This window comes from Echinops telfairi, unplaced genomic scaffold (assembly GCF_000313985.2).
Source record: "Echinops telfairi isolate 266 unplaced genomic scaffold, ASM31398v2 ScPeMD7_2;HRSCAF=8, whole genome shotgun sequence".
Taxonomy (NCBI): domain Eukaryota; kingdom Metazoa; phylum Chordata; class Mammalia; order Afrosoricida; family Tenrecidae; genus Echinops; species Echinops telfairi.
In genome coordinates this window covers 77,460,617-77,484,833 of record NW_022103898.1, presented here as the reverse complement: position 1 = coordinate 77,484,833, position 24,217 = coordinate 77,460,617, and the positions used below count along the sequence as shown (strand labels likewise).

Genomic DNA, 24,217 nt, shown 5'->3' with positions numbered 1-24,217 from the left:
GCAGTTGTAGACTGGAGAAATTCGACATTGTCTTTCTCATCAGGACAGAGTATGAGGAGTTCCTTCTTTAGGACAGTAATGTCAGACCAAGCTTAAATGATCCTGTTGGTTTCTTGCTAATTCAGGAACATTAGAGAGAGACACCCCCCACACCCCCAGATCTGGCTTCTAATAGCAGCTATTGTCTCTTTCAGCAGAATCACTAAGATGGACATAGAAGACTGCAATGGCTGCTCCTATATGTCCGGTATGCCCTCTTGTGTGTTCTGTTTGTCAGGGACTGGGAGTAGGACAGGAGGCTTGAACATAGGCATAGGACCTTTAGCTGCCTGAGGTACACCTCTGACACCCATGCTTGCTCGTACTTGATAATATGTGCTGATTGTTGTGGTTTTATGTTCCTTAAATAGTGATTTTCTTCCCCAGATTTCTTGGGTAAGAGGGGAGGGAGAAGGGACTAGGCGGGGACTATGAGCGGACACGGTCAGAGAGAAGAATGTGGAGACAGATTGGGGGAAAGAGTTGGTCCCTCTTCTGTGCTGTGAGGACACCAGCCAAGCATGAGACTCTGTCCCATCCAGGCAGAGAGCGAAGTTGACATTCGAGCCTCAGAGATCTGCAGGAGCCCAGGCTACGTCACTGAGTGAAGTGGGTTAGGGAGTAAGCAGAAAAAGATTAGTGGGGGCTGCCTAAGCCTCCCTCAAGGGGATACAAGCTATTCAGCTGCCACCAGTCACAGCTGTGCTGGAATGTGCATCCAGTGTGACCCAAACCCCCAGTTACTCAGAAGAAAATGTGTTCAGACAGAGGTAAAAATGTCCTGTGATCATACTCACAGGTGAGGGCATGTGACATCCTCTAACTTCCCAAAGAGAAGTGGAAAATCAGGATCAACAGCCCAAAGCTGATTCCTATAAGGGAAGGTGAGACAAACCTCCATTCTCCGACCTTTATACCAATTCATTCACCTCCTGTGAGATGTCCCTCTCTACTTCTTTGCTGTATTTGATAATTCATTGCAGTGGCCAAAAAAACTCACTGATCATACTCACAGTTGTGGGGTTTATTGGGGGAAGTAATAGGTTATGATTCAGAATCAAGAATGACGTGGGATATAGTTCTTTGGTCAGGATAGCTTCTCAGCTGTCCACACAGGCAAGTTCCTCCCTGACTCTCAGTCTTTTGGCCCCTTGACCCTTGGGCCTCTTAGGCTGGCACAGCCTCGGTCAGGCAAATGTTACAGAGCTCTTTAGCACTGCCATTAAGTGCCCTGGGTGCACCCCACTGCCATCAAGCCTTGGCCCTAAGGTGTATAATGAGTCAGGGAACTTAGATCCACCAAGTGCCTGGGGCATCGCACTCCTTCAGCAGGACTCCTCACCAAAGTTGCTTCCCTTTCTCAGTCCATGCCTGGGAAGCCCACTGTGTGTCGCCTGCTGGTAACCTGATTCTGCTGCCTCTGCGGATTCACCACTTCTCTGCTTCTGCTTCTTACCATCTTGCTCTGTCTCTGGTGTTAGCGCTCTCTCTGAAGCCTGGGTATAGGAAGTTCTCAGCACAAGGATTCCAGGTCTAATGGCTACATGCCACCCCCTAGCTCTTCGTTCTTCATGCTGGTGAGATCTCTTCCTGCCTCTCTTAGGGCTTATTTTAAGGCCAGGAGGATGGCCAAACTGACCGATTCCCTCTTGAGGGTTCCAGACACCTTATTATCTATGGGGTTCAATCGCCTCAGTGAGCCACACACACTTTTTGCACAGCCTCACGCAATCATTTGGTGGGAATGACAAGACCATGTCAAGAAAGGCCATTTTAAAAAGTGATCCATCGTACTGCAATAGATGCGTTTAAGTTTCAAGGTTTTTATTTGGAAGGTCGCCATTTTAAACTGCTCTTACTCAAAACCAAACTCACTCTGACTCAGTGAACCTATAGGAGAGGGTAAAACTGCTTGTATATTTCTGGGACTATAACTCTTTACTGGAGTAGAAAGCCTCATTTTTCTCCCACAGAGTGGCTGGTGGTTTCAAACTGATGAGCTTGCGGTTAGCAGCCCACCGTGTAACCACCAGGACTCCTTAAAATGCTCAGTGTTTTAATAAATATTCCATACAGTCAGCCAAACTTATCCATGGCTGGATTCAGCCTGTGGGCCACCAGTTTGTACTGTTGAAATCGGCATCAAACTCAAAGCTCATTGTCACCCAGTCAATTCCAACTCATAACGACCAGATAGGACAGGGTGGAACTGCCCTGATGGGCCTCAAACTATAACTCTTTACAGGAGTAGAAAGCCTCATCTTTCTCCCTCGGAGCTGCTGGTGGTTTTAAACGGCTGACTTTGCAGTTAGCAGCCCAAAACCTAACAACAGCACATAGAGAACCTTCTTCTCATTTCCCCCAATCCTTCTCAGTGATCCTAACATGTTTTGCCCCTGTCAGATCCCCTGATTGAAACAAGGCATCTTTCCTTGCTTTGAATGGCTTTGAGAGATGTGGAAGTAATCAGGAACCTCCTCAGACTTAACCAGATGGAAAGAAATTAGGGACTGTCCCAGGCTTGTTTCTGAAGGCAGGTTTGTCTCTAAGACAGAAATCTTACTTGGGGGACAGTTTGGCAGGGGGTGTTGACCATTAGAAAGCCAGGACAAGAGATGATAGGTCAGGGAAGCCAGGACTGGGTTTGGGGCAGGAAGACTAGCCCCCACTAGAATGCTAAGCACCACTGTGGAAATTATCAATCGCTTCACTTTTTACTCGAAAGTGGGACCAATCGAGGAATGATTGGCATGAGCTGAGGGAGGCAGTACAATGGGTCAGAAAAGCGAGAGAACCCAGGCCAACTACTGGGTCATGGGAGGTAAGGGAGGTTCTGAGTCTGACCCTTTTCTCACTCAAAGAGGGAAGGGGAAGGAGTCTTTAACTTTCCACAAAGATTCCCTCTTCATCCCAGCCCCTCTCTTTCCAGGGACGCTGAGCTGCTCAAACCTAACTCTTGGCAGGCTTTGCCTCAAGTTTTCTGGGACTGTGAACTGTTTAAGAGAACTTTAGTAGAAAGGGCTCCAGGGGTAGGCAGCCCAAAGTGTCATGGCCCTTCCCACCCCCAAATTCTTGGAATCCGAACATCTCCATCTGGAAGTGGGTCAGCCTGTCAGTGAGCAGCAACTCTGGATGGGAAGGAGCTGAGGCCTTGTCCTGATAGAGGGCGGATTCATTCATCCTGGGCTGTCCCACTGGGGCCCCAGGGGCACAGGACAGGGGACAGCCCGGGAGTCGGGATAAGGATCTGAAAGGGCTCTGAGCCACCCAGTGTGCACACTGTGGGAGATCCAACAGTGGTGGGCCCTCACAGCTGGGCAGGAGGAGGCTGCTGCTCCCCAGATCTGAGAGGAGCAGGACCTCCCTCCAGGCAGGAGGAGGAGGGAAAGGAGTGCCTGAGTTTGCTAGGGGAGAGGCTTTTTGCTGCTCTGAGCCTCAAAGCTGCCCTGTGTCCTGGGCCCCATGACCTCTGGGGCCTTGGCTTCCCCAGCTGGCAGAGGATTGGGCCTTCCCCGAATCCCCCCTTTCTCCCTCCCCTGCTGCGGGGCCATCCATCTCTCTCTCTTGCACACACTCGCCTCTCTCAAGCATTTGTTGTGCAGTTCTTCTTTGTCTGCTGGGCACAAGGGCAGTGGCATCTGCCTCCCCCCTCCCTGTGCACACCCTTACTCCCCCACCCCTTCACTGGCTGGGGAAAGGGATCCTCTAGCTTGGCGCCCCCCGTGCACACATACACACAGACACACAGATACATGCTCTCCAGCCCCCTCCCCAAGCATATCCAAGCTCCTGGCTGGCTCGCTCCCGCGCTCGCTCTCTCACACACACACTCACACACACACACACACTCACACTCACACATACACCCTGGGCTTAGCTCTTCTTGCTGGCTGCAGCCGTGGGCCCCTGCTCACCGTGCGCTGCCGCTGCCTGCGACATGACGGCGGTTCCCCTCACTTCCAGGAATCCACGCTTCCTGGAAGGTGAGTGGCTGGGCTCACCCCTGCCTGCCACCGAGACGCAGACATGCACACACCACCCGCACTCCCTCGCTGTTTCCAAGGCGGCGGCGGCCGTGCTCGCACCCCAGGGTCTCACCACCACCGGCAAGGGAAGGATAATGTAAGTTCAGGCAGAAGGCGGCTAGTGGAGGGGGGCAGGGGGGGTGCCGGGGCTAGGGAACCAATTTGGTAACAACTCCCAAGCCCAAGGAGAGGGAGAGGATGGGGTGTGTGTGTGTGTGTGTGTGTGTGTGTCAGGGGGGAGGGGGCGTTCCTCCTTATACTTGCGGAGGATGAGAAAGGGTGTTTGGCGTTGCTAAGCAAAGCCGGTGACTTGGACAGTGGAAGCTACTGGTGACATCTTGATTAGGCCTTAGGGACAGATGCAAAGCTGCCTGGGGTGAAATGCTGAGACAGGCCTGGTGGGAAGGGGCAGCAAAGAGAACCGAGGAGCTTTGGCAGCAGCCGCCTCATCCTGGATCCGAGATCTAAGGGGCCTCGGCGCCCCCTCCCCAACAGAGCTGGGGATGGGCGGCTTTCTTTGCTCCTGTGCCTACTGCCCCTGCCTAACAGGCTAGCATCCTGCCATCCCAGAGCCCATGGTGAAGAAAGGGCAGGCAGGCAGTTAGGCTGAGGTTCCTTGCAGAGAAGTGTGGATGTCCAGGGCTTTCTCCCACCTCGTGGACAGTCCCCAGAGGTAGCCACTCTTTGAAGGGACCGAGGAAAGGAGGGCTAGTCTCCAACCTGTGCGATGAATGTCGCTCGTGGACTGTCACCCCGGCTCCTCTCTCTCTCTCCCTTCTGCTCTTCTGCCGCTGTTACCCACCTCCCAGCTCCCCTGATAGGAACCTCATGATTTGGTTTTGCCCTCTAGGGATCTGGCCAATCTATGATGACTTTGACCACGAAAATGCCTCAGATCTGACAACAACCTTAATTCTTGGCTTTGCCAGTCTGGGATTTCTTGGGAGTCACGGGCATTTGAAATTCCCTCACTGGGGTTTCTAGGTCCCAGAGAGCGGAACTGCTCAACTTCCTAAATCTGACTACCTTCACCCGAACAAAACCCCCGGAGCCTTGAAAGACATCCTGACCCCTGGAACGGATGATTCTTATGCCTTAGCCCAGAAAAACGGACTTGAGCCTGGTTCCCGTCTTCCCTTCATCCTAGAGAGGGTAGCAGCGTCAAAAAGCCGCCACAATTGCTGGTGGACTCTGGAGAGGCTGGACTTCTCCCTATCACCAGACCAGAGTAGCGAGAGCCACAAAAGGCCATTTCCCCCTCTACTGTCCCTTGAAAGCTAGTCTCCCCATATCACAAGCCCCTGATACTGAGTGGCGACCTGGTGGGAGGCTAGGAGCAGCTTGCTTCCAGCAAGCCCTCTCCTGCTTTTCAGTAGCGTTAGGGACTCGGTTCCCTGTAATTGCCACCAGCATGAAGGGACTTAGTGATTCAGTGCCAAGATTGGAGAAAAGACAAGAAACTATCCTTTCAGCCCTCCGCCCTTAGTCAATCCCACACACCATGCAGTTGAAGGGCAGATTTGAAAAGTTGGTCAGAATCTCACCCATGCTGAGGTGCTTCACGGGGTGTGTGTGGTTCTGATGTCAGGCAGAGAAAAGAGGGGGGTGTGGGGGAAGTCCGGGACTTCAGCGGGGTAAATGGGGTTTGAAGCCCCATGGCCATTTTTCTAGGTAGTGAGCACCTTTTCCTCAGGCATTGAGGGGGTAAAGTGGGGTAGTGGGGCATTTAGGAGAGGATATGAATGAGATATGGTCCCAAAGTCCTGAGTGGTTGTTTTCTTCCCACTGACCAAAGCTGGAGAGGGATCCCTCAGGAGGGTGTGCTCCGGATTTCTTGCCTCAGGCCCAAGACTCCAACCATTTTATAATGGAATCTTTATTTTGTGAAAGTAAGTATGTACATAGCTGGGCACTTGGGTAAAGTACTAATAGGTGGAATTTAGGGATGGATTTCAGGGTCTGTCTCTTTCTCTATTCCATAATTAGGCCTGTGTGCGCACGCACATCCATGCATGTTCATGCTAGAGAGAATGTCTGAGGCTCTCTCTGTCCGTCTGTCTCTGTCGGTGTGTGCTCTTTACGTTCGTCTACATATGTGATGCGTGTCTGTGTATCTGTCTGTCTCCGTGGGATTTTATTTCACCTTTATGTTTGTGCAGAAGATTGTGGGGAGGAGGGATTTTGTTTGGTTTTGTTTTAAAGACATGACGCCTAGCCTCAGGTGTGCCATCTGAGTCTCAGAAGCAGACATTCCACTCTCAAACCACCTTTTCTCAAAACCATTTGTCAATGCACCCAGGTGAAATGTGAGCGTAAACTGACTGCGTACCTATCAGAGGATCAGCAGGTGGCCAATGAACTTTGCTCAGAGTCAGAGCAGCTAGGCGGCTCTCTGCAGTCGCCCATTTCTGGCTGCATTTAAAAAGTGGTCATGACCCCAGCTTTCCCATACCAAGACCCCAAAACTGGAACTCCCAATTGGCCGTGTAAGGGGTGGTTAGGAACAATGTCTGCTTAACATCTATCTGCAGGCCGAGAGCCCAGTTCTGCCACTACCAGCACTGTGGCCTCTTGCAATTTACAGCACTTCGTTTGTGCCTCAGTGTGCTCATCTGCAAAGTGAACCCACTTCCTAGGCTTGTTTTCAGGAGTAAAGGACCTTCACTGAAAACACATAGGAGAATGCCTGGCACCGATAAAGTACTCAAGGACTGTTAGCTGCTGTCGTTACTATTACTATTATTATCATTAGCTTCAGGGACCATTCCAGCTGCCCTTCCTGCAGATCCCGAACCTGGTGTTGGGGGCTCCGGAGAGGAACAGTCGGGAAGACCGTCTGTCTTGAACCGCCTCCCTCCTGAGGCCCCTATTTTCCTCTGGGCCCTGGCCCGCCCAGCCCCAGCCCTGCTTCCTGCGGACGTCAGGCAGTGATGCTCTTCCCCTCAGGCCTAGATAAAGGTAGGGTGGGCAAGGCCCAGCCACTGAGCTCGCGGAACTCGGCCGTCGGGGCACAAGGTATGATGTTGCCGATGGCACTCCAATGTGGCTATCCAAAGAATGGTGGTCGAGTTAAACTGCGGTCTATAAAGATGAGGCAGTGGACAGTGAGTGGCGGTGGCGGCTCCAGCTTCACCTGCCATCTTGTTCTTTCCTCCAAGGTAGCGGGGACTCGTCTCTGGAGAAGGAGTTCCTCGGGGCCCCAGTGGGGCCCTCTGTGAGCACCCCCAACAGCCAGCACTCTTCTCCCAGTCGCTCGCTCAGTGGTAAGTGTACCTGCCTCCCCCTCCTGTCCCTGGACACCCCCTTTGCTTTGGGCCCTTGATTCAGTGCCCCTTGGCAACCATCTCCCCCATCTTTGCTTCACTCTGGTTTCCTGCCTAGTGTTTAAAAAGCCTGAAGGAGCCCAGTGCCCAGGTTTCTGGCTTGTGAGAGGAGCCGAAATGGTCACTGCTGGACTAGGGTGGGATTAAAAGGGCATGGATGGGATGAAGGTAAAGGCTCCAAGGGAAATTCTAGAGTAGAGAAGCAGGTAGCTAGAAAGACGCCATAGCTGGAGCTAAACAGGAAATAGAGAGTATAAGGACCTCTTCGTATCCCCCTGCCCATTCTCCTGCCCAGACTGGGTCCCTGGGACTGCCCCTCCCCAGCTGGCCCTAGATCTGTGACATTCTCTAAATGGTTGGAATAGCCAGGAATGTAGGTCAGAGCCAGAGCCAAAGCCTTCTCCTCAGTGACTCCTCCCTCCTCCTCTCTCCCCCTCCAGGAATTTTATGGAGGGAGAATGGAGGGGTTCAGTATCCTGGGGTAGGAGGGTAATGTGAATCATGTCTGTCTCCCAGGTTTGCTCTCTCTTAAGCCTGCTGTCCCTTCAGGCTCCCTAGGACTATTTTCCCGCCACTGTTAACTTGCTGGCTTCCTGCCCAGGGCCAAGTCGGGCATCTTTCTTAATGACAAGAGAGTAGAGAAAGAGGCTCCCCTTAGCTTCCTTCTATCCCCAGTGACAGAAGCCATCCTATGTACCCCAGCTTGGTTTTCTTGGAGGCAATTTTCTTAGTGGGTGGGAGAGAAGGAGACGGTTGCTTTCGGACCCAGTACGACCTCAATACACTGACCTAGAGTATTGGCTCATTTTAAGGCCTAACCGTTTCAGGGCTTAGCGGGCACCTTCTAGACTTCAGGAGTGCCGCTCTGGCTTGGGAGCAAGTTCCCCTCTCTCTCTTGTCTCTGTGCTAAACACCAATCCACTCCCTAGCCAACTCCATCAAGGTGGAGATGTACAGCGATGAGGAGTCGAGCCGACTGCTGGGGCCAGATGAGAGGCTCCTGGAGAAGGACGACAGTGTGATTGTGGAAGACTCCTTGTCGGAGCCCCTGGGCTACTGCGACGGGAGTGGCCCAGAGCCTCACTCCCCTGGTGGCATCCGGCTGCCCAATGGCAAGCTCAAGTGTGACGTCTGTGGCATGGTGTGCATCGGCCCCAACGTGCTCATGGTGCACAAGCGCAGCCACACTGGTGAGTCAGCCGACGGGCTCAGGGCAGCAGGGGTGAGAGGCCTTGCTGAAGGAGGCGTCAGTCGCTGGGAGCGGGGTGGCCTCAGGAAGGGAAAGGCTCCTCCCTGCCCCCCAGCAGTTTTTGGCTAATAAAATAAAAGGGGGCTTGGAACTTAGACACTCCTCAGCACCTTATTTCCTGGGCCCTTTCCTCAGTTGTCATTAGCTGAAGAATGAGTAAGAATTTGTCTCAGGACACGGGGCTGGGGAAAGTGCCTGCCCTGAGAAAGGTCCTGGTTATTGTTTGGGCCCTCTCACCTCACGGGGAAGAACAAGGAAGGCAGATACATCTCTCCCCAGCTTCCCCAGCTGTGGACTTCCAGAGCAGAGTGGGCCCTGGGGGGGCTCTGCTTTGGGTAAGGGTCTTCTGGCCCAGTGTTCTAGGCCTGCTAGCCTCCTCCCCGCCACGCCTTACCAAGGGATCTTGACCTCAGGGGAGCTTGATTAAAGAGGATTTGTTTGCACGGCTCAGCACACACATTTCTGTCCCTCAGAAACGTGTTCAGAAATGTGTGGCGCAGGGCCGAGGGCGGAGGACGGGGCTCAGCCTTCAAAGGCCCTCACACCCAGTCTCCTGGGGTCTGATCTTTGACTTGCAGGCGAGAGACCCTTCCACTGCAACCAGTGTGGTGCCTCCTTCACCCAGAAGGGGAACCTGCTGCGCCACATCAAGCTGCACTCCGGGGAGAAGCCCTTCAAATGCCCCTTCTGCAACTACGCCTGCCGCAGGCGGGATGCCCTCACCGGTCACCTCCGCACCCACTCGGGTCAGTGACCATGCCACGGGGAGACAAGAGAGAGAGAGCCCCCCACAGCCAGCACTTAGGGCTCAGGGATCCTTCTCCTCTCTCTGGGGAGAGCACAGAGAGAACAGAAAGAGGGTCCTCCTCCTCTAGCCCCTTTCCAATTCCCAGGGCTGCAGGGTCCCATGGGGAACAGTGGGGGCACTTTAGGTCTGCCTCACTCTGTGACTGGAGCAAAAGGAGCATGAACAACAGCCTTGCCTGTAACCGTCACCCTCCCTGACTTTGGCTTTTTAAAGTTATCAGTGCCCCTTCCCCGCTACTTCTGAGCCCCAGGGAAATCCTCCTGCTCCAAGCCCACTCCTGCCCTCACCTTCACCCTCTGTCCCTGACACTGGGCTCACAGCAGCCCAGCCCATTCCCTCCTGCTGGTGCCTGCAAGCTGGGTCAAGGGTGCAGAGATAGGAAAGAGAGTGTCCACTTTCTGTGCCACATCCAAGCGTGATAAGTCCAGAGGGTGCCTGGAGGGGAGTGTTGGGACCAGGGCCGAGCCGGCCCTGGAGAGCGTGAGTGGCATTAACGAGGCTTTCCATTTCACCCAGGACCGTTGATCAATATCTGGGCAGAGAGCACTGTTCAGGCGGTTACTGAGTTTAAAGCTTTCGGCTGGGACTTGGGAAGAGGCCAGAATCTGAGCTGGCAGGCAGGAGGCAGCCTGAGATTGGGGAAAGGCAGGAAGAAGGGGAAAGGGGAGAGAATTAGTAGCTTCTACCCTTGGAGAGTTTTCTTACTATTTTTCTCTTTTCTTAAACTCCCCTGGGCCAGGTTTTAAGGGGCAGCATAATCCCCTGACTACCGCACTCTCCCGGCAGCTCTTGGATTCTAGGTTTTCTTACCTCTTTATATGTATGTGGAGAAACAGCATAAATTCATGTTGGATAACATACAAAGCTTTTTGCTTTTGTTACCTCATGCTAGCCTTATAAAACTCCAAGGTAGATGTTATTATCTCTATTTTGCTGATAAGGAAACTGAAAGAAATGTTTTTAAAAGCTTGCTGGCCACCAAGCCAAGCTGTTCCTCCTTGGGGCCCAATCCAGAGCCATTGCCTGCGGCTGGCACTCTTTTTCCCCAGAAGAGGGGCGGCTCCCCCTGTTGGTTTAGAACAGGGATGGCTAGGCTTCTAAACTTCCTACCAACAAAAGTGAAGCAGAGTGTCCTGTGGATGATTATTAGTGGCAGAAACAAGCACATAGACTCCTGGGGCCTTCTGTCCAGTACAACCCAGACAGTAAAACGCGGGCCAAGGTCACGCCCGGTGCCAGCCTGCGGAGTCAGCCCTCTCCAAGGTGTAAAACCATGTCCCCGAGGGTCGTGGGCAGATGGAACCATGGTGCTCATCCCTCAGGGTGACCGAGCAAAATGGCAGCGGGTGACGTCCGTGAACGTCCAGTTGAGGGAGGGAGGGTAGTAGAGACCCCTTCCCCTGTCTCCCTGTTCAGTAGAAGATACATAAAACGTACAACACATTTGTTTCTCTTCAACGCTTTTCTCTCACAGATGTTCTCTCAAGAGCCGTCTTTAAGGGACATGTCCATCCCCGCTTCCCCCGTTATGTCTCCTTCAGTGGCCATGAGATGCATACTCTCCATCCTTTATGAAATGGGGGGGGGCCTTGAAGGTTCTTCCTTTCTCTCTATTTTTTTATTTATCCAAAATGGGTTTATTAGAATGGCTTTCCACTCATCTCGATTCAGGGTCTTTTAGTGCTGCTTCCGTCTGAAGGAGCTTCCTTCTGTGAGCCTTGCTTTTCCTCCTGTAGGCTGACAGAGGACAGTAGAGCAGCCAACACACAAAATGACTGTTTGTGCATGGCTGAAGACCGTGGTGATTTTATAGCAGCCTGGGCATTTGACGTCCATGAAGTAGGAATTGGGGCTCTGCACCAGGCGCTTCTTCTTGTGTTTCCTCTTCTCCTCTTCGGGAGAGGGATGAAGGAGGTCCTTTGCGAGAGGCATGATCGCCGGGCGGTTGTCAGCGCCGGAAAGCGGTTCTTCCTTTCTCTTCTACTTTTCTCTCTGTTCGTGTATTCTTGTCCTCCTCTCAGAACTTCTCTGTCAGTGATGGTTTTCTGGGGATCTCTTGGTACCTTGGTGTAAAGAGAAGTGTAGATAGACAGGAGAAGCAGGACATCGGCAGGAAGCCCAGACTAGGGGTGGAGGTCAAAGTATAAGGAAAGGTCAATGAAAAACGGCTGCTTTCCACATTGGCAGATCTAAAGGTTCTTGTTTCTGTCACCCCAGGCCACCAACTCCCCCCACACACAATCAAAACAGATCATTTATGAGCAAAAAAATCCCCTTGTCTGATAAACAGCACTCACACCCACCTGCCACATGGAAAGGTTAAACCACAGCCCAGGGCCCCAGACTCAGCTATTCTGGGGTGGGGCCAGCCTGCCTGCCAGGGACCATCTCCGACAAAGTCCCTGGGTCTTCACTTCCCCTCTTGACGCTCAGCACCCACCCAAAGCCCCACGATCCCCTTCTCCGCCGATCCCCTTCTCCGCCCATCGTTGCACATGAGCTCTGTTCTCCAGTCTGGGTCACGACCCCAGAAAAGCTGGGGAAGGGAGACAACCTGAAGCATTCCATGTAGTGCTGTCTCTTCCTTCCCCAGCCAGGGCACTTTCACTTTGCGGTGGCGGGACCCAGGGACCAGGGACAAGTAACTCCGATGCCGATGCCGTTTCTCCCCTCTCTCCCCCATAGTCTCCTCCCCTACAGTAGGCAAGCCCTACAAGTGTAACTACTGTGGCAGGAGCTACAAACAGCAGAGTACCCTGGAGGAGCACAAGGAGCGGTGCCACAACTACCTGCAGAGTCTCAGCACTGAAGCCCAAGCGCTGGCTGGCCAGCCAGGTACAACTGTGGGCAGAACAAGGAGGGATGTGAGGGAACACAGGAGAAGAGCGATTCCAGCACTCCCCCGCCCCCCTCCTGTCCCCAGAGGGATAAGGGCTCTGAAGTAGGAGACAGTCACTGAGTAAATTCGTCAAGCACCTGGCTGCAGGCCCACCTGGTTGAAAGGCCTGTGGTAGGTGTTTTGAGGGCCTCCCTAGGTAGGGTAAGACATGATCTGTGTCTCCAGTGTAATAAGAGAGAGAACACAAGGATGTATAACATCAAAGGTCCAGTGTATATCTTAAATGTGTAAGAGCTCTGGTGCCATAGTGGGTTATGCGTTCCGCTGCAAACCACAAGGTCAGCAGTTCGAAACCACCAGCCACTCTGTGGGAGAAGGATGACCCTTCTTACTTCCGTCAAGAGTTACTGTCTCTGAAACCTACAGAGGCAGTCTGCCCTGCCCATAGGGTCACTAGAAGTCAGAACTGACGAAGTGGCAGCCAGTGTGTGTTTGAATCTTAAACGTGACTGGGATGAGCGCGCAGTAGGGCAAGCAGAGCCCAGTTTTGCAGGCAGAGGCCGTGACCATCCTTGGCTCTGACCGTCCAGAGGGCCTGTGCCAGCCCAGTTCAGCGCTACAAGTCTGTGCCCACCTCCTCCCCACCAGGTGATGAGCTGCGCGACCTGGAGATGGTGCCAGACTCCATGCTGCACTCTTCCTCTGAGCGGCCAACGTTCATTGATCGTCTGGCCAACAGCCTCACCAAACGCAAGCGATCCACCCCCCAGAAGTTTGTCGGTAAGAGCCCAATTGGAGAGGAGGCATCCCCTGTAAGCCACAGCTCCACTGAGTCTGAGCACTGGTAATCATTCAGCAGCTGGGCCTGGGTACTTGATGGCGAAAAGAAAGGTCTGGTGCTCGGGCGGAGGAGGGAGGCTGTACCTGGAGAGGGTGGCACGGAGCTGGTGTTGAGGACGTGTGTGGTGGCTGTGAGAGCATGGGAGCCGGGCCTCTCCCCTTTGAGAAGAGCAGGCTCTGTGGGCTGCAAGAAGAGCCACGAGAGCCGGAGAAAGACCGTGAGGGCGGGTTGCCCCACCTAGTCCCGCTCCTGAGCTCTCAACGAAGGAAGGCCCCCACCACCACCAGAGCTTTGCAGTCCTGAGCCCTTTTCTGAGGTTGCCCATGAGACCGGGGAGCAGCCCCCACCCCCCCCCAGCCAGCCTGCTCAGAGGTAGTCCTGAGGGGGTGCTGCAATCTTGGAGAGCAGCCCTGCTGAGACCCGCTTCTCCACAGGTGAAAAGCAGATGCGCTTCAGCCTCTCAGACCTCCCCTATGACGTGACCTCGGGGGGCTATGAGAAGGATGTGGAGCTAGTGACACACCATGGCCTGGAGCCTAGCTTCGGAGGGTCTCTGGCCTTTGTGGGGGCGGAGCATCTGCGCCCCCTTCGCCTCCCCCCTACCAGTTGCATCTCAGAACTCACGCCCGTCATCAGCTCTGTCTACACCCAGATGCAGCCCCTCCCCGGCCGACTGGACCTCCCGGGGTCCCGAGAAGCCGCAGAGGGCCCGGAGGACCTGGCTGATGGCGGGCCCCTGCTCTACCATGCTCGGGCGCCCCTGACTGACCCTGGGGCATCGCCCAGCAATGGCTGCCAGGACTCCACAGATACAGAGAGCAACCATGAAGATCGGGTTGGGGGGGTGGTTTCCCTCCCTCAGGGCCCCCCGCCCCAGCCACCTCCCACCATTGTGGTGGGCCGGCCCAGTCCTGCCTACGCCAAAGAGGACCCCAAGCCACAGGAGGGGCTGCCACGGGGCACTCCCGGCCCCTCCAAGGAAGTCCTTCGGGTGGTGGGTGAGAGTGGCGAGCCTGTGAAAGCCTTCAAGTGTGAGCACTGCCGAATCCTCTTCCTGGACCACGTCATGTTCACCATCCACATGGGCTGCCACGGCTTCAGAGACCCTTTCGAGTGCAACATCTGTGGCTACCACAGCCAGGACCGGTATGAGTTCTCTTCCCATATCGTCCGGGGGGAACATAAGGTGGGCTAGTGACCTCTGCTCCCCCCCACCCCCAGGCCATCACTTGACTGCCCTCTACAGGTGTCTAGCTTCATCCTCACCACAGGCCCCCCTCTTCCCCCAGGAGTTTTGCTTTCAACACCCCCGCTGGCTACCTGACCTCACCCCCGGCCAGCTCCCTCCTCATGTCGTCCTCTCTACGTAGGCTCTCGTGATGAGACAAGTCTTTTGCTTATGTTTCCTTGTTTTTCTCTTCTCCTTTCCTAGCATACTCGGCGGAGTTATTTATTAAGATCATTAGTTGGTTCTTATTGTTGCCTTTCTTTAAATGCGTGCTGGTCCCTTGCCACGCTCCCAGCCTTCCCACAGCGCCCTTCCACTTGGGCCTACATTTTCTCTTTGAGCCAGTTTCCTTCAGCAGCCCCTCTCAACAGTAGGAGACCTTGAGCTGCTTCTTGCTGTCAGTCCTCACCCTTTACACCCTCTGCTTCTTCCCTGTGGCGCGGACACCTCCCCCGGCCCTGCCTCAGCTCTGTGGCATGAGCTTCTCCTCTCTGGGACCCTCCCGCCTGGTACTCTGTACCTCTTATGCCCTCTCACCTTGGCAGCTTGCACTATTCTTGAATGAATAAAAAAATCTCATTTGGAAATAGGAGGGACTTAAGAAATCCCACCCCCTTGGGCACCATGGACTGAGGGTCCTCTGATAATCCCCTAAGAATATGAATTCCCAAAGCCCACATTCAGGCTCTCCCTCTGGGATGTGGATGTGGTGTCTCTTCCCTCGGTCCTGCTCTAGCCTCCTCGGCCTGCCCCACCTTCTCAGTGGTGGCCGTTCTTTCCGTGGAATGCCCCCATTTTATATCCTCAGGGGCCCGAGGCTAGTCTGCAACCTCTCTCTCTCTGACACACTGGGAGCCACAGGTGCCTAACTGGGAGCCAGGGCATGGGAAGGGGGTGGGGCAAGACTTTTCTCGTCCTCCTCCACCTTGCAAACCTCTTCACTCCAGTGACCTTTTTAGTCTCTCGGGGTGCCTTTAGCCCCCACCCTAAGCTAGCAGGTTGCTGCCTGATTACAAGGGGGCACCTCAACCCCTTAGTCAGGCTGCCTTCTTCCTTCCTCCCCCACCCATTCCAGCAGGACGCACCCTCTCACTCCTGGACTCCCAGGCCTGGTTCTTTGAGTCAATGGCTGGGAGAAAAGGGTCTATCTTTTCTCTCCTCTAATTATCAGTGTAACCAAAAAGTATCCCCAGATGCGCAAGGGCACATGCCCCGACCCCATTCCACCCTTGTCCCAGCATGACTGGGCTAGGCCCGAGGGGGCCAGGGTCATCCTTTACTGCTTCCTTCTTTGCTCCACTCCCAGGTAGAGGGCAGGAGGGGCACTCTCCCCCTGGCAACTGCAGAGATCTCTGGCTATCTGGGTACCCCAGGGTTAGTGAGAAGGGGGCAGGAGGAGGCATAATTCCCCTACAAGTGGAGGTCTCTCTCCACAAGAGTTCCCTGCCCAAGGCCACTGCCATCCCACTCTCTGCTTCCCTGAGATTCAAACCAAAGGCTGTTTTTCTATGTTTAAAGGAGAAAAAAAATAAAGAAAAGAAAGAAAAAAAAAGTAGAAACCAAACATAACACCTCACAAGTTGTTAGCACTTGGTCCTTTCTTCTTTCTCCCTTCCTCTTCCCATCTTCCTCTCCACACACCCTTCCCTCGTTGGCTCTTTGCCTCCTGCTTCCCTCACTCCCTATCAGGGATATTTTGGGGGGATGGTAAAGGGTTGGCTCAAAACAGACCCTTGGATTGGGGCTCTTAAGGGCTCTGGGAGGAATCTGCCTTACCCTCTTATGGGAAAGGAGACCCTGAGCTTCTCTTCCTCCTCCTCCTTTCCTCCCCATTGATGTGATCTCCCCAAGGAGAACCAGATTGGCAGGGAGGGGCACTGTGGGTGATTGTTCTCCCTTGACAACATAGCAATAAACACATGCTGCCAAGGGCAAAAGGATGGGGGAGGTAGTCAAAAGAGGGTGGTCTCTGGAGGAGCAAAAAGTCTTCTCCATAGCACCCCAGGGTGCGGGCTCTTTGTTTTAGGGTGGCAGTCGAGCTGAGGTGACTGACTGGGGTTCTCCTGCACTGTTCTAGCTATTGACCCTCTTCCTACTAGGTCTGTCCCCTACCACCTCTGCTGTGTCTGCTATGTACTAGGTGGCACCTCATAAGGAGGAGTCCTTCCCGGTTATCAGAGCTGCAGAGGGTCCTGATCCCCCCAACCTCCTGTCAGTTCTGGCACCTGGAATGGCCTGGAACTTGAAGGGCTGTGCCTGGAGGCTATCCCTGGGCCCACAAGAACAGAGACAGGAAGGGCAAGACCAGGTGCTAAGGAGGAGTGAGGGGGCACTCTGTCTCTCTCCAGACCATCACTGCACTTTAACCAGGGTCTTAGGTACAAAATCCTACTTTCCAGAGCCTTCTCACTCTGGAACTTCCAACATCCTCACCTTCTCTCCCAGCTCTTTTTCATAAAAAAGGAAAAAAACATAAACAACAAACAAACACTGAAACCCACCCAGAGAAAAGAGGTATTTTCATTTTATACTGATATTCAAAAACACCACACACCCATACACACACACACAAACACATACAAATACACAAATACACAAACACATCACGCAAATTTCTAAATAGACACTTTCCCAGACCTTTGTTTTTTCGTGTCAATGTCCAAGCTGCGGGTGGGATTTCGTAACACTTCTGGCAGCTCCTTTCCTGTGTACATAATACATAATATATATATATATTTTTAATCAGAAGTTATGAAGAACAAAAAGATAAAACAAATAAGACACACAAGTAAGTGCAATACCACCTCTCTTCTCCCTCTCCCAGGGTCTCCGTTGTAGCCCAGGCTTGGTGTCTCCTTTGATCCTCACCCTGTTCACTCCTCTCTTCTTCTGGTTCCCAGCCCTTTTCTTACAGAGTTTTCCTCCTCTCTCTATGGGAGTTAAACTAGCTTTTGAGACTTATGGCAAAGCATTTTGTATATGTAATATATTGTAAGTAAATATTTGTGTAACGGAGATATACTACTGTAAGTTTTGTACTGTACTGGCTGAAGGTCTGTTATAAATAAACATGATTAATTTAAGACCCCTGGTTGTTTTTGCAGACTTCCTTGGCCTAGCTTTTCTGCTGGGTGCAAGGGAGGGTCTCCTTGCCGCTTGTTGTGCCAGCTACTAAACAGTGCAGGAGGTGGACAAGGGAGACCCTGAGCATTTCTCCTCCTTCTCCTAAGACTGAGGGAAGCCAGCCAGGAGTGCTCTCAAGTTGTTCCTAGAGAAGGTTACCCCAGAGGGTTAGCCCAGGAGAAGAGGAAGAGAGTTTCCTACCAGGAGTGGGTCTGCAGGATAGGAAAGAGCCTGGCTGGCCTATCCGCCCAAAGCAGAGAGCCCTCAAACATTTGTTGAGGGCCTACTATGTGCAAAACACATTATATACTTAAAAGATCTAGGTTACAAGAACATGAGTGGTGATATAATAGGGTCTGCCACTTCCTGAGCATCTCATAGCTGCTAGGCATTCTCCCAAGTCTTCTCTTCTTAGTAGAAACAACCTGCAAAGGCATGTTCACTATTACTGGTGAAGAAATAGAAGCCTCAGAGGAAAGAAAGAAACAAACAACTTGTCCACAGGCCATCATCCACTAAGTGCCAGAGACAGTGTCTGATCGCAAAGCCTATGCCCATCCGTCAGTCTAGGGAAGGCAGCCTGTGAAACCGCCAGGCTATAAAAAATCCCAAGCAAAGCCAGGACCAGAAAATCAACTTGGTTCTAGCTTAAATATTAACTTTTCTGTCCCTTTAACGCTGAAATGTTGGGCCTTTTATCTATTCATTGCCATTCTATACGGTAATATGTCTTCTGTTTTCCATCAGACTACAAACCAAAACCTCACTGCCATTGAGTTGATACCGACTCACAGTGACCATATAGGACAGAGTAGAACTGACCTGGTAGGTTTCTGAGAGTATAATTCTTTATGGGAGTAGAAAGTCCCACCTTTTTCCCTCTGAGTAGCTGGTGGTTTTGAATTGCTGATCTTGCAGTTAGCAACCCAACCCTTGACTACTGTGCCCCCAGGGATCCTCCACCAGATTACCATGAAGTGAAACAATGGAGACACTCCCATCTAGAATCTTATCATTTTCCACAGCCCCTAAAATGAACATTTGCCTATGAGAAACCATGAATATGGTTGACTTGGTGTCAATGAAAGTGAGGAAATCGATCTTAAACCCCAATGATGTGAACTGGAAGTTGAGATCCATGATGGAGGGAAGGTGAATCTAGTGTGTCCGTCTCTAGGATGATCCATTTGTACCAATTTGGATTTGAATGCTGCTGGGTCTCTTTGCAGCAGGTCAACTCACATCTCCAACATTATAGACAAGTCAGTGATTTGCTGCCTATTGATAACTACTACTGCTCAAGGCTAAGGAATTCCTGGTGGCTCTTCAGCGGTGAATCGGTTTAAATAGTAGGTAGACTCATCTGTGAGTGGTGAAATCTTTTTAGTGGGTCTTGACCCAAGATTAAAACAGAGAACAGAACCAGCACACTTTTAGGTTGTCGAGGCAAGCTGTGTTTTCTGAAGCTTGACAGTTTTGCATGTGTATTTGTATAAATTGCATGTTGTTCTTGTGTCCTTATGTGAAATATATATCTATTGTGTGTCTGGATCAAAAACCAAGAAAGTCATCGATCCAACCTATTCACTTGTTAGCCGAAGAGGAGAATAGTATAGTGAAGCTGGAAGACAGAGCAAGTCATTTAAAGTCTGTGCACGTATGGTTTTCAGTCTGTAAAGCGAGAATAATAACACTGCTTACCTCAAAGGTTTGTTAAGGAATAAACACATTTATAAAGCGCTTATCACTGTGCCTGCCACTGAGGATACAAAGGTTGAATGATAAACAACGCCAAAAAAAAAAAGAGAAACAACGCCAACACGAATTCACTTCTCTGTGGTCCCACCTTGTGGGATTAGCTCCTTATTGAAAGGAGGAATGGACAAAATGTTTTGTTTCCTCCCAGATCTTCCGTTTCCAAATCCCACACAAATAGCTGGGATAACAGAGAAATCACCCGAGGGCGTCACCCGGTGGCGTCGCACAACCTTGGGTTTAAAGACTTGGGCCCGGGACCTCACGGTTTCGCACTACAACTCCCACCATGCACCTCTTCTCATCCGGCCTCTCATTGGAGAGAGTTCTACAACTTCGCGATGAACAACTTCCGTACCTAGTATCGCGATGAGCGGTTACCCTAAGCCTCAAAATTACTTCCGGGTTAGGGCGTTGCAGTGCATGCTGGGAATCAAGTCACAGTAATCTTCTTCCGCCATCCGGTTAAATAGTCCCATGGTTTTCTTGTTCTACGAATAAATAAGCTCTGGAAACGTCTTTCCACCCTAAATTTCAACGGATGTAATGAATGATAAAGAAAACTCAAGTAAAACGAAATGCCATGCTTGGCGTCGTCTCCTCGGGATTCTTCCGCTGTGGGCGTAGGGATCTCGCAGTATATAAGATGGGCAGATCTAGCGCCGCCCTTTCTCTCGAGTCCTCGCTTCCGAGATGGTGAGCTGAGGCGCGTGGCGATCCGCGTCGGGGCCGGGAAGTTTAGCTTCTGGGGTGGTGGGAACTTGAGGCTTCGAACTGGAGGGGACGGGAACTTACGTCTATTTCTGGGGTTGGTGGACCGGGAGGGCTGAGTGGCGTCTAGCTGGGAGCTGCGGGCGCGGGCCTAGGGTTGTCCGCCTTACCCCCCCCCCCATCACAATTTGCCTTTTTCCCTCAGACAAAGAAAAGGCGAAACAACGGCCGTGCCAAGAAAGGCCGCGGCCATGTGCAGCCCATTCGCTGCACCAACTGCGCCCGCTGCGTGCCCAAAGACAAGGCCATCAAGAAGTTCGTCATAAGGAACATAGTGGAGGCCGCGGCCGTCAGAGACATTTCCGAAGCGAGTGTCTTCGACGGTAAGTGCGTAGTACTTTTGCGACACCCGTCACCCTCGGGCACCTAGTCTTGTCAGTTGGGTTCATTCCCGCGCCCCTGCGGAGTACGAGAATGTTGGGAGAACAGACAGTTGTCATGACCCCCATTTTGGCGTTTTTATTCTAACTGTACAGCCTTTACCTGGACTTTCAGTCTGGTCTGGACCTTACCGCATGTTAGGGGGAGCCTACTAGCCTAGTGGTTAGATACTGGGCTGCGATCCGCATGGTGGGTAGTTCTAAGCGGCAGCAGCTCGACGGGAGAGTGGGCTTGAATTAGCATTGACTGTGACAGTGAGCTTGGGGCTTGTTTTGAGGTTTTTTGGTATGTTGCTTGTTGCCATCTAATTGATCTTGACTCTTAACCCCATGCGAGTGGAGAACTAACTCCCCGCCCCCCTAGGATTTTCTAGCCTGTGATCTTTAGCAGGTTTTCAGCTCTCTCCCTCGTGGTGTTCAAACCATCAACCATTGGGTTGACTTTGGGCCACCAGGGCTTCTGGACTAGTCCCATTTGAGAGGCTAAGGTGTGGTGCTAAGGCCCAAGGAGCATTTGGTAGAAACCTTTTTTTTATTTTTTTATTTGAAAATCTTTAGTCTTTTAAACTAGCTAAGTGGGCAAGGATAGTCTTTAGAGCAGTGATTCGCAACCCTCCTAATGCCATCACCCTTTAATACAATTTATTACATTGTAGTGACCCCACCCCAACCGTAAAATTATTTTCATTGCTACTTCATACCTGTAATTTTGCTACTGTTAAGAATCAGGTGGGCTCTTGTCCAAGACGGTGCACGCAGTTAAGCACCTGAGGACTTGAGCCCTGGCTTAAGCTAGCATAATAAAACCTCTTCTGTAATTGCAAAAAAAAAAGAATCAGGTGACCCCTGTGAAAGGGTCGTTCGGACCCCAGGTTGAGAGCCGTTGCTTTAGAGCAATATAATGCGGTTTTAATTCTATTGAACTTTTTGTTTCTCCCCAGATTCTTTTATTGGGGACTCTTACATCCTCTTATCAGTCCATACATTCTTTTTCTAACTTTAAATTGTAAAGTAGCTGTATTAGCTAATGAACAAAGACAGACTCTTGCAAGTGGGAATAATACCTATACTATTTTTTTCTCCAGCATATGTGCTTCCTAAGTTGTATGTGAAGCTGCATTACTGTGTGAGTTGTGCCATTCACAGCAAGGTGGTCAGAAACCGGTCACGTGAAGCCCGGAAGGACCGAACCCCCCCACCTCGCTTTAGACCTGCAGTGAGTATCTTTACAGTGAGGGGTGTAGGTGCTAGAGGGATGGATGGGTGGTGGGTAAAGAGACAGTTGGTCTCTGACAAAGTTGTTGCTGTGGAATTCATAGGACAGAATAGCCCTGTAGTTTCCAGAGCTGTAAACGTAGCAGACTATCAGATTTGATGCACTCTCTCTGGTGGGTTCAGACTTAGTGCTGCTGAGCCCTAGCCACTGTGCCACCAGGGTTCTTTACTGAGGGGCTGGAGCATCAAGTTGCCTGTGGGTGAGGGTGTGAATGTAGTGGTTTTTCAAGTCTGTTCACGTAAAGAACAAACATTGGTGGCTATCCAAGCTTGCCAGCTTTGGGTGTCTTTTATGGCCCCTATTCTTAGTGGGGGGAACGGTCTTGAACCCATTGCTTTTATTTAGTTACATAATTCTTTTCTTTTAGGGTGCTGCCCCACGACCTCCTCCAAAGCCTATGTAAAGATTAGAAGCTGAAGAAAAACAAACCTGAAAGGAAATAAAATGAAAATTGTTCATGGTATGCTCTGATGTGTGTCTGTAAGATTGGATGGTAAGGGGGTATGGGTGTGTCTGAGGGAATCATGACTTATGTGTAAGCTGCCGTTTTTTTAAAAAACTAGCAAATTGCCCACTCATTGTCTATAATTTTATGGCACTGAATTATACCTGTCCAAAGTTAGCAATATCTCTGAAAGAAAGCATCCGTGCCATAAGTGTTTGTGTAAGAACAGTGGTGCCCTGAATTACCCTTGTGATCCTACAGCTGGTGAACTCTGAATTTGTCAGGCAGTACATAGTATCCATCATTTGGGGGTGGCACAAGGGACAGGGTGGACAGAGGCCTGAGATGAAAATGAATGCTAGACTGATGGTTCCAGTCCCAGCTTGCTCGGTAACCAAACCAAAGTTCACTGCCATTGAGTTGATTCTGATTCTCACACCATAGATAATGACTAAACTGTAGGCACAGCATTGCTTTTCTCAGATCTTAACTGCCTCAAGTTTAGAAACAATCTTTAATACAAAGGGTGCTGATAAGTTTTATTTCCAGGGATTCTACTTTGAGAAGCCTGAAGTCTTTAATAATTGTATATGCATTTCCCCCCAAATTACAGCTTTTGACATTTTGGAGATAAATTTTCCATAGTATTTGTCAGCTCCCAACTTAAGGACCACCTCAACCCATATTCTGATGGCCTCCACTTGCTATCCAAAAGGCCACAAGAAGAAGCTGTCAGAGTGACCTACAGGACAGCTTTCCTTCTGTTGTTCATTTGACTATTAGGAGTCAGGATTCTTGTGGTTGTGAAAACTCCCTGCTGTAGCAATTTTTTCAAATGTACTTTCCTAGGAAAAGTTATTCCATATCCTCTCCTCAGCACCTAATGATAGCTCCAGACTTCATATATGGAAAGATTGAAAAGCTGAAGCCTCTGGGCTCCTGGTGATCCAAGAGAACCGTATAGTGATCTCAAACTTGTCCTTCGCCATTCCTTTACCATTCTAAAACTTGGCAATAGGAGGTTATCACTCACTGCTTTTCACTGTTAGGTTACTGCCATGCTTTAACTTCTAAAAAAATACATAGGTGTGTGTGTGTGCTAAATGACAGCTATGGTGACTGAGCCAATCGAAGAATACGATATATTTGCTCAAATACTAGTTGCTGTGCTTTCTATTCCCATAAGGAGTTTAACCATAATCTTCAAAGCCCCGGGGGATAATTCTACTTTACTTTATAGCAGCAGTTCTCAACCTGTGGGTCACAACCCCTTTGGGGGTTGAATGAGCCTTTCACAGGGGTCACCAGATTCATAACAGCAAAATTAGTTGTGAAGTAGCAACAAAACTAACGAACTGTATGAAAAGGTGGTGGCATTAGGAAGGTTGAGAGCCACTGACTTACAGGGTTGCTGTGAGACAATGCCCTTGAGCAGGGAGTATGTGTTGGCATCTCTGAGTCTGGGTAAACTAGAGAAGCAAATCGACAGAAACTGGCATGTAAGAGTTTTATATAAAGGGTAAGTGTACATTAAGAAAGCATCCCAACCCAGTGATGCCCGAGCCCATAAAAGTCCTCAATCTCACAAAATACAGTTCTTTAAGTGTTGGACAAAAGAACTAACCAAAGAAATTGAACTGCTGTAAATTCTAGCTAAGCAGTCCTATACCTCACCTATCCAATAGGCTAATAAGATAACCTTGAAAAAAAGCCACTGCAGCGGAAACTCAAGCTCCAAACTCGCTGTCATCAAGCTGATGGGACTCTAGCACCTGATGGACTGGAAAACTGTCCATGTGAGGTCCCCAGAATAACGACAGGAGTAGAAAGCCCTGTCTTTCTCCAAGGGAGCAACGACTAGTTTTGAACTGCTGACCTTGCGGTGAGCAGCCCAATGAATAAATGATTACACCACCAGGGGTCTTTTTTGGAAACTGACCCTATGTAGTGTTTCCAAGGCTGTACATCTTTACAAGAGCAGACAGCCTCATCTGCGGAGCAGCTGGTGGGTTTGAACTGCTGGTCTTGGAGTTCACAGTCCATTGTTGATTGAATAGCATCACTGGGGCTCCTGCTAAGGACATTTACAAGGGGTACCCCCCCCAAAAAAAAAAA

At 51.1% G+C, this 24,217-nt stretch overlaps 3 protein-coding genes across 4 annotated transcripts; 2 read left to right on the top strand and 1 right to left on the bottom strand.

Moving 5' to 3' along the window:
- Nucleotides 1–207: 207 nt before the first annotated feature.
- On the top strand, nt 208–16,860 carry IKZF4 (IKAROS family zinc finger 4). Of its 2 annotated transcripts, XM_004700583.2 has the most exons (8): nt 4,044–4,161; nt 5,860–5,953; nt 7,223–7,327; nt 8,317–8,577; nt 9,215–9,382; nt 12,130–12,279; nt 12,932–13,063; nt 13,559–16,860. In XM_004700583.2, the coding sequence occupies exons 1-8, from the start codon at nt 4,066–4,068 to the stop codon at nt 14,317–14,319; spliced, it is 1,767 nt and encodes a 588-aa protein (XP_004700640.1). In that variant the 5' UTR covers nt 4,044–4,065; the 3' UTR covers nt 14,320–16,860. The 2 variants fall into 2 exon arrangements, with proteins under 2 accessions (XP_030742411.1, XP_004700640.1); XM_030886551.2 differs by lacking the exons at nt 4,044–4,161; nt 5,860–5,953 and adding an exon at nt 208–247.
- LOC105978412 (40S ribosomal protein S27-like) lies at nt 11,080–11,547 on the bottom strand. The gene has a single exon (XM_013004107.2). It carries the CDS (start codon nt 11,374–11,376, stop codon nt 11,122–11,124), a length of 255 nt encoding a protein of 84 aa, XP_012859561.1. The 5' UTR covers nt 11,377–11,547; the 3' UTR covers nt 11,080–11,121.
- Nucleotides 16,861–19,858: 2,998 nt separating the features above from the next.
- On the top strand, nt 19,859–22,120 carry RPS26 (ribosomal protein S26). The gene is made up of 4 exons (XM_045291102.1): nt 19,859–19,926; nt 20,147–20,324; nt 21,467–21,597; nt 22,025–22,120. Exons 1-4 carry the CDS (start codon nt 19,924–19,926, stop codon nt 22,058–22,060), a joined length of 348 nt encoding a protein of 115 aa, XP_045147037.1. The 5' UTR covers nt 19,859–19,923; the 3' UTR covers nt 22,061–22,120.
- Nucleotides 22,121–24,217: the final 2,097 nt, after the last annotated feature.

Excerpts from the sequence above, each read along its gene's own strand:
- LOC105978412 (XM_013004107.2), bottom strand. The coding sequence starts at position 11,376 with ATGCCTCTCGCAAAGGACCTCCTTCATCCCTCTCCCGAAGAGGAGAAG.
- RPS26 (XM_045291102.1), top strand. Across the intron at positions 20,325-21,466 it reads CGAAGCGAGTGTCTTCGACG|CATATGTGCTTCCTAAGTTG; the intron begins GTAAGTGCGTAG and ends TTTTTTCTCCAG. Across the intron at positions 21,598-22,024 it reads CACCTCGCTTTAGACCTGCA|GGTGCTGCCCCACGACCTCC; the intron begins GTGAGTATCTTT and ends CTTTTCTTTTAG.
- IKZF4 (XM_004700583.2), top strand. The coding sequence starts at position 4,066 with ATGCACACACCACCCGCACTCCCTCGCTGTTTCCAAGGCGGCGGCGGC. Across the intron at positions 5,954-7,222 it reads GGAATCTTTATTTTGTGAAA|GTAGCGGGGACTCGTCTCTG; the intron begins GTAAGTATGTAC and ends CTTTCCTCCAAG. Across the intron at positions 8,578-9,214 it reads GCACAAGCGCAGCCACACTG|GCGAGAGACCCTTCCACTGC; the intron begins GTGAGTCAGCCG and ends TTTGACTTGCAG.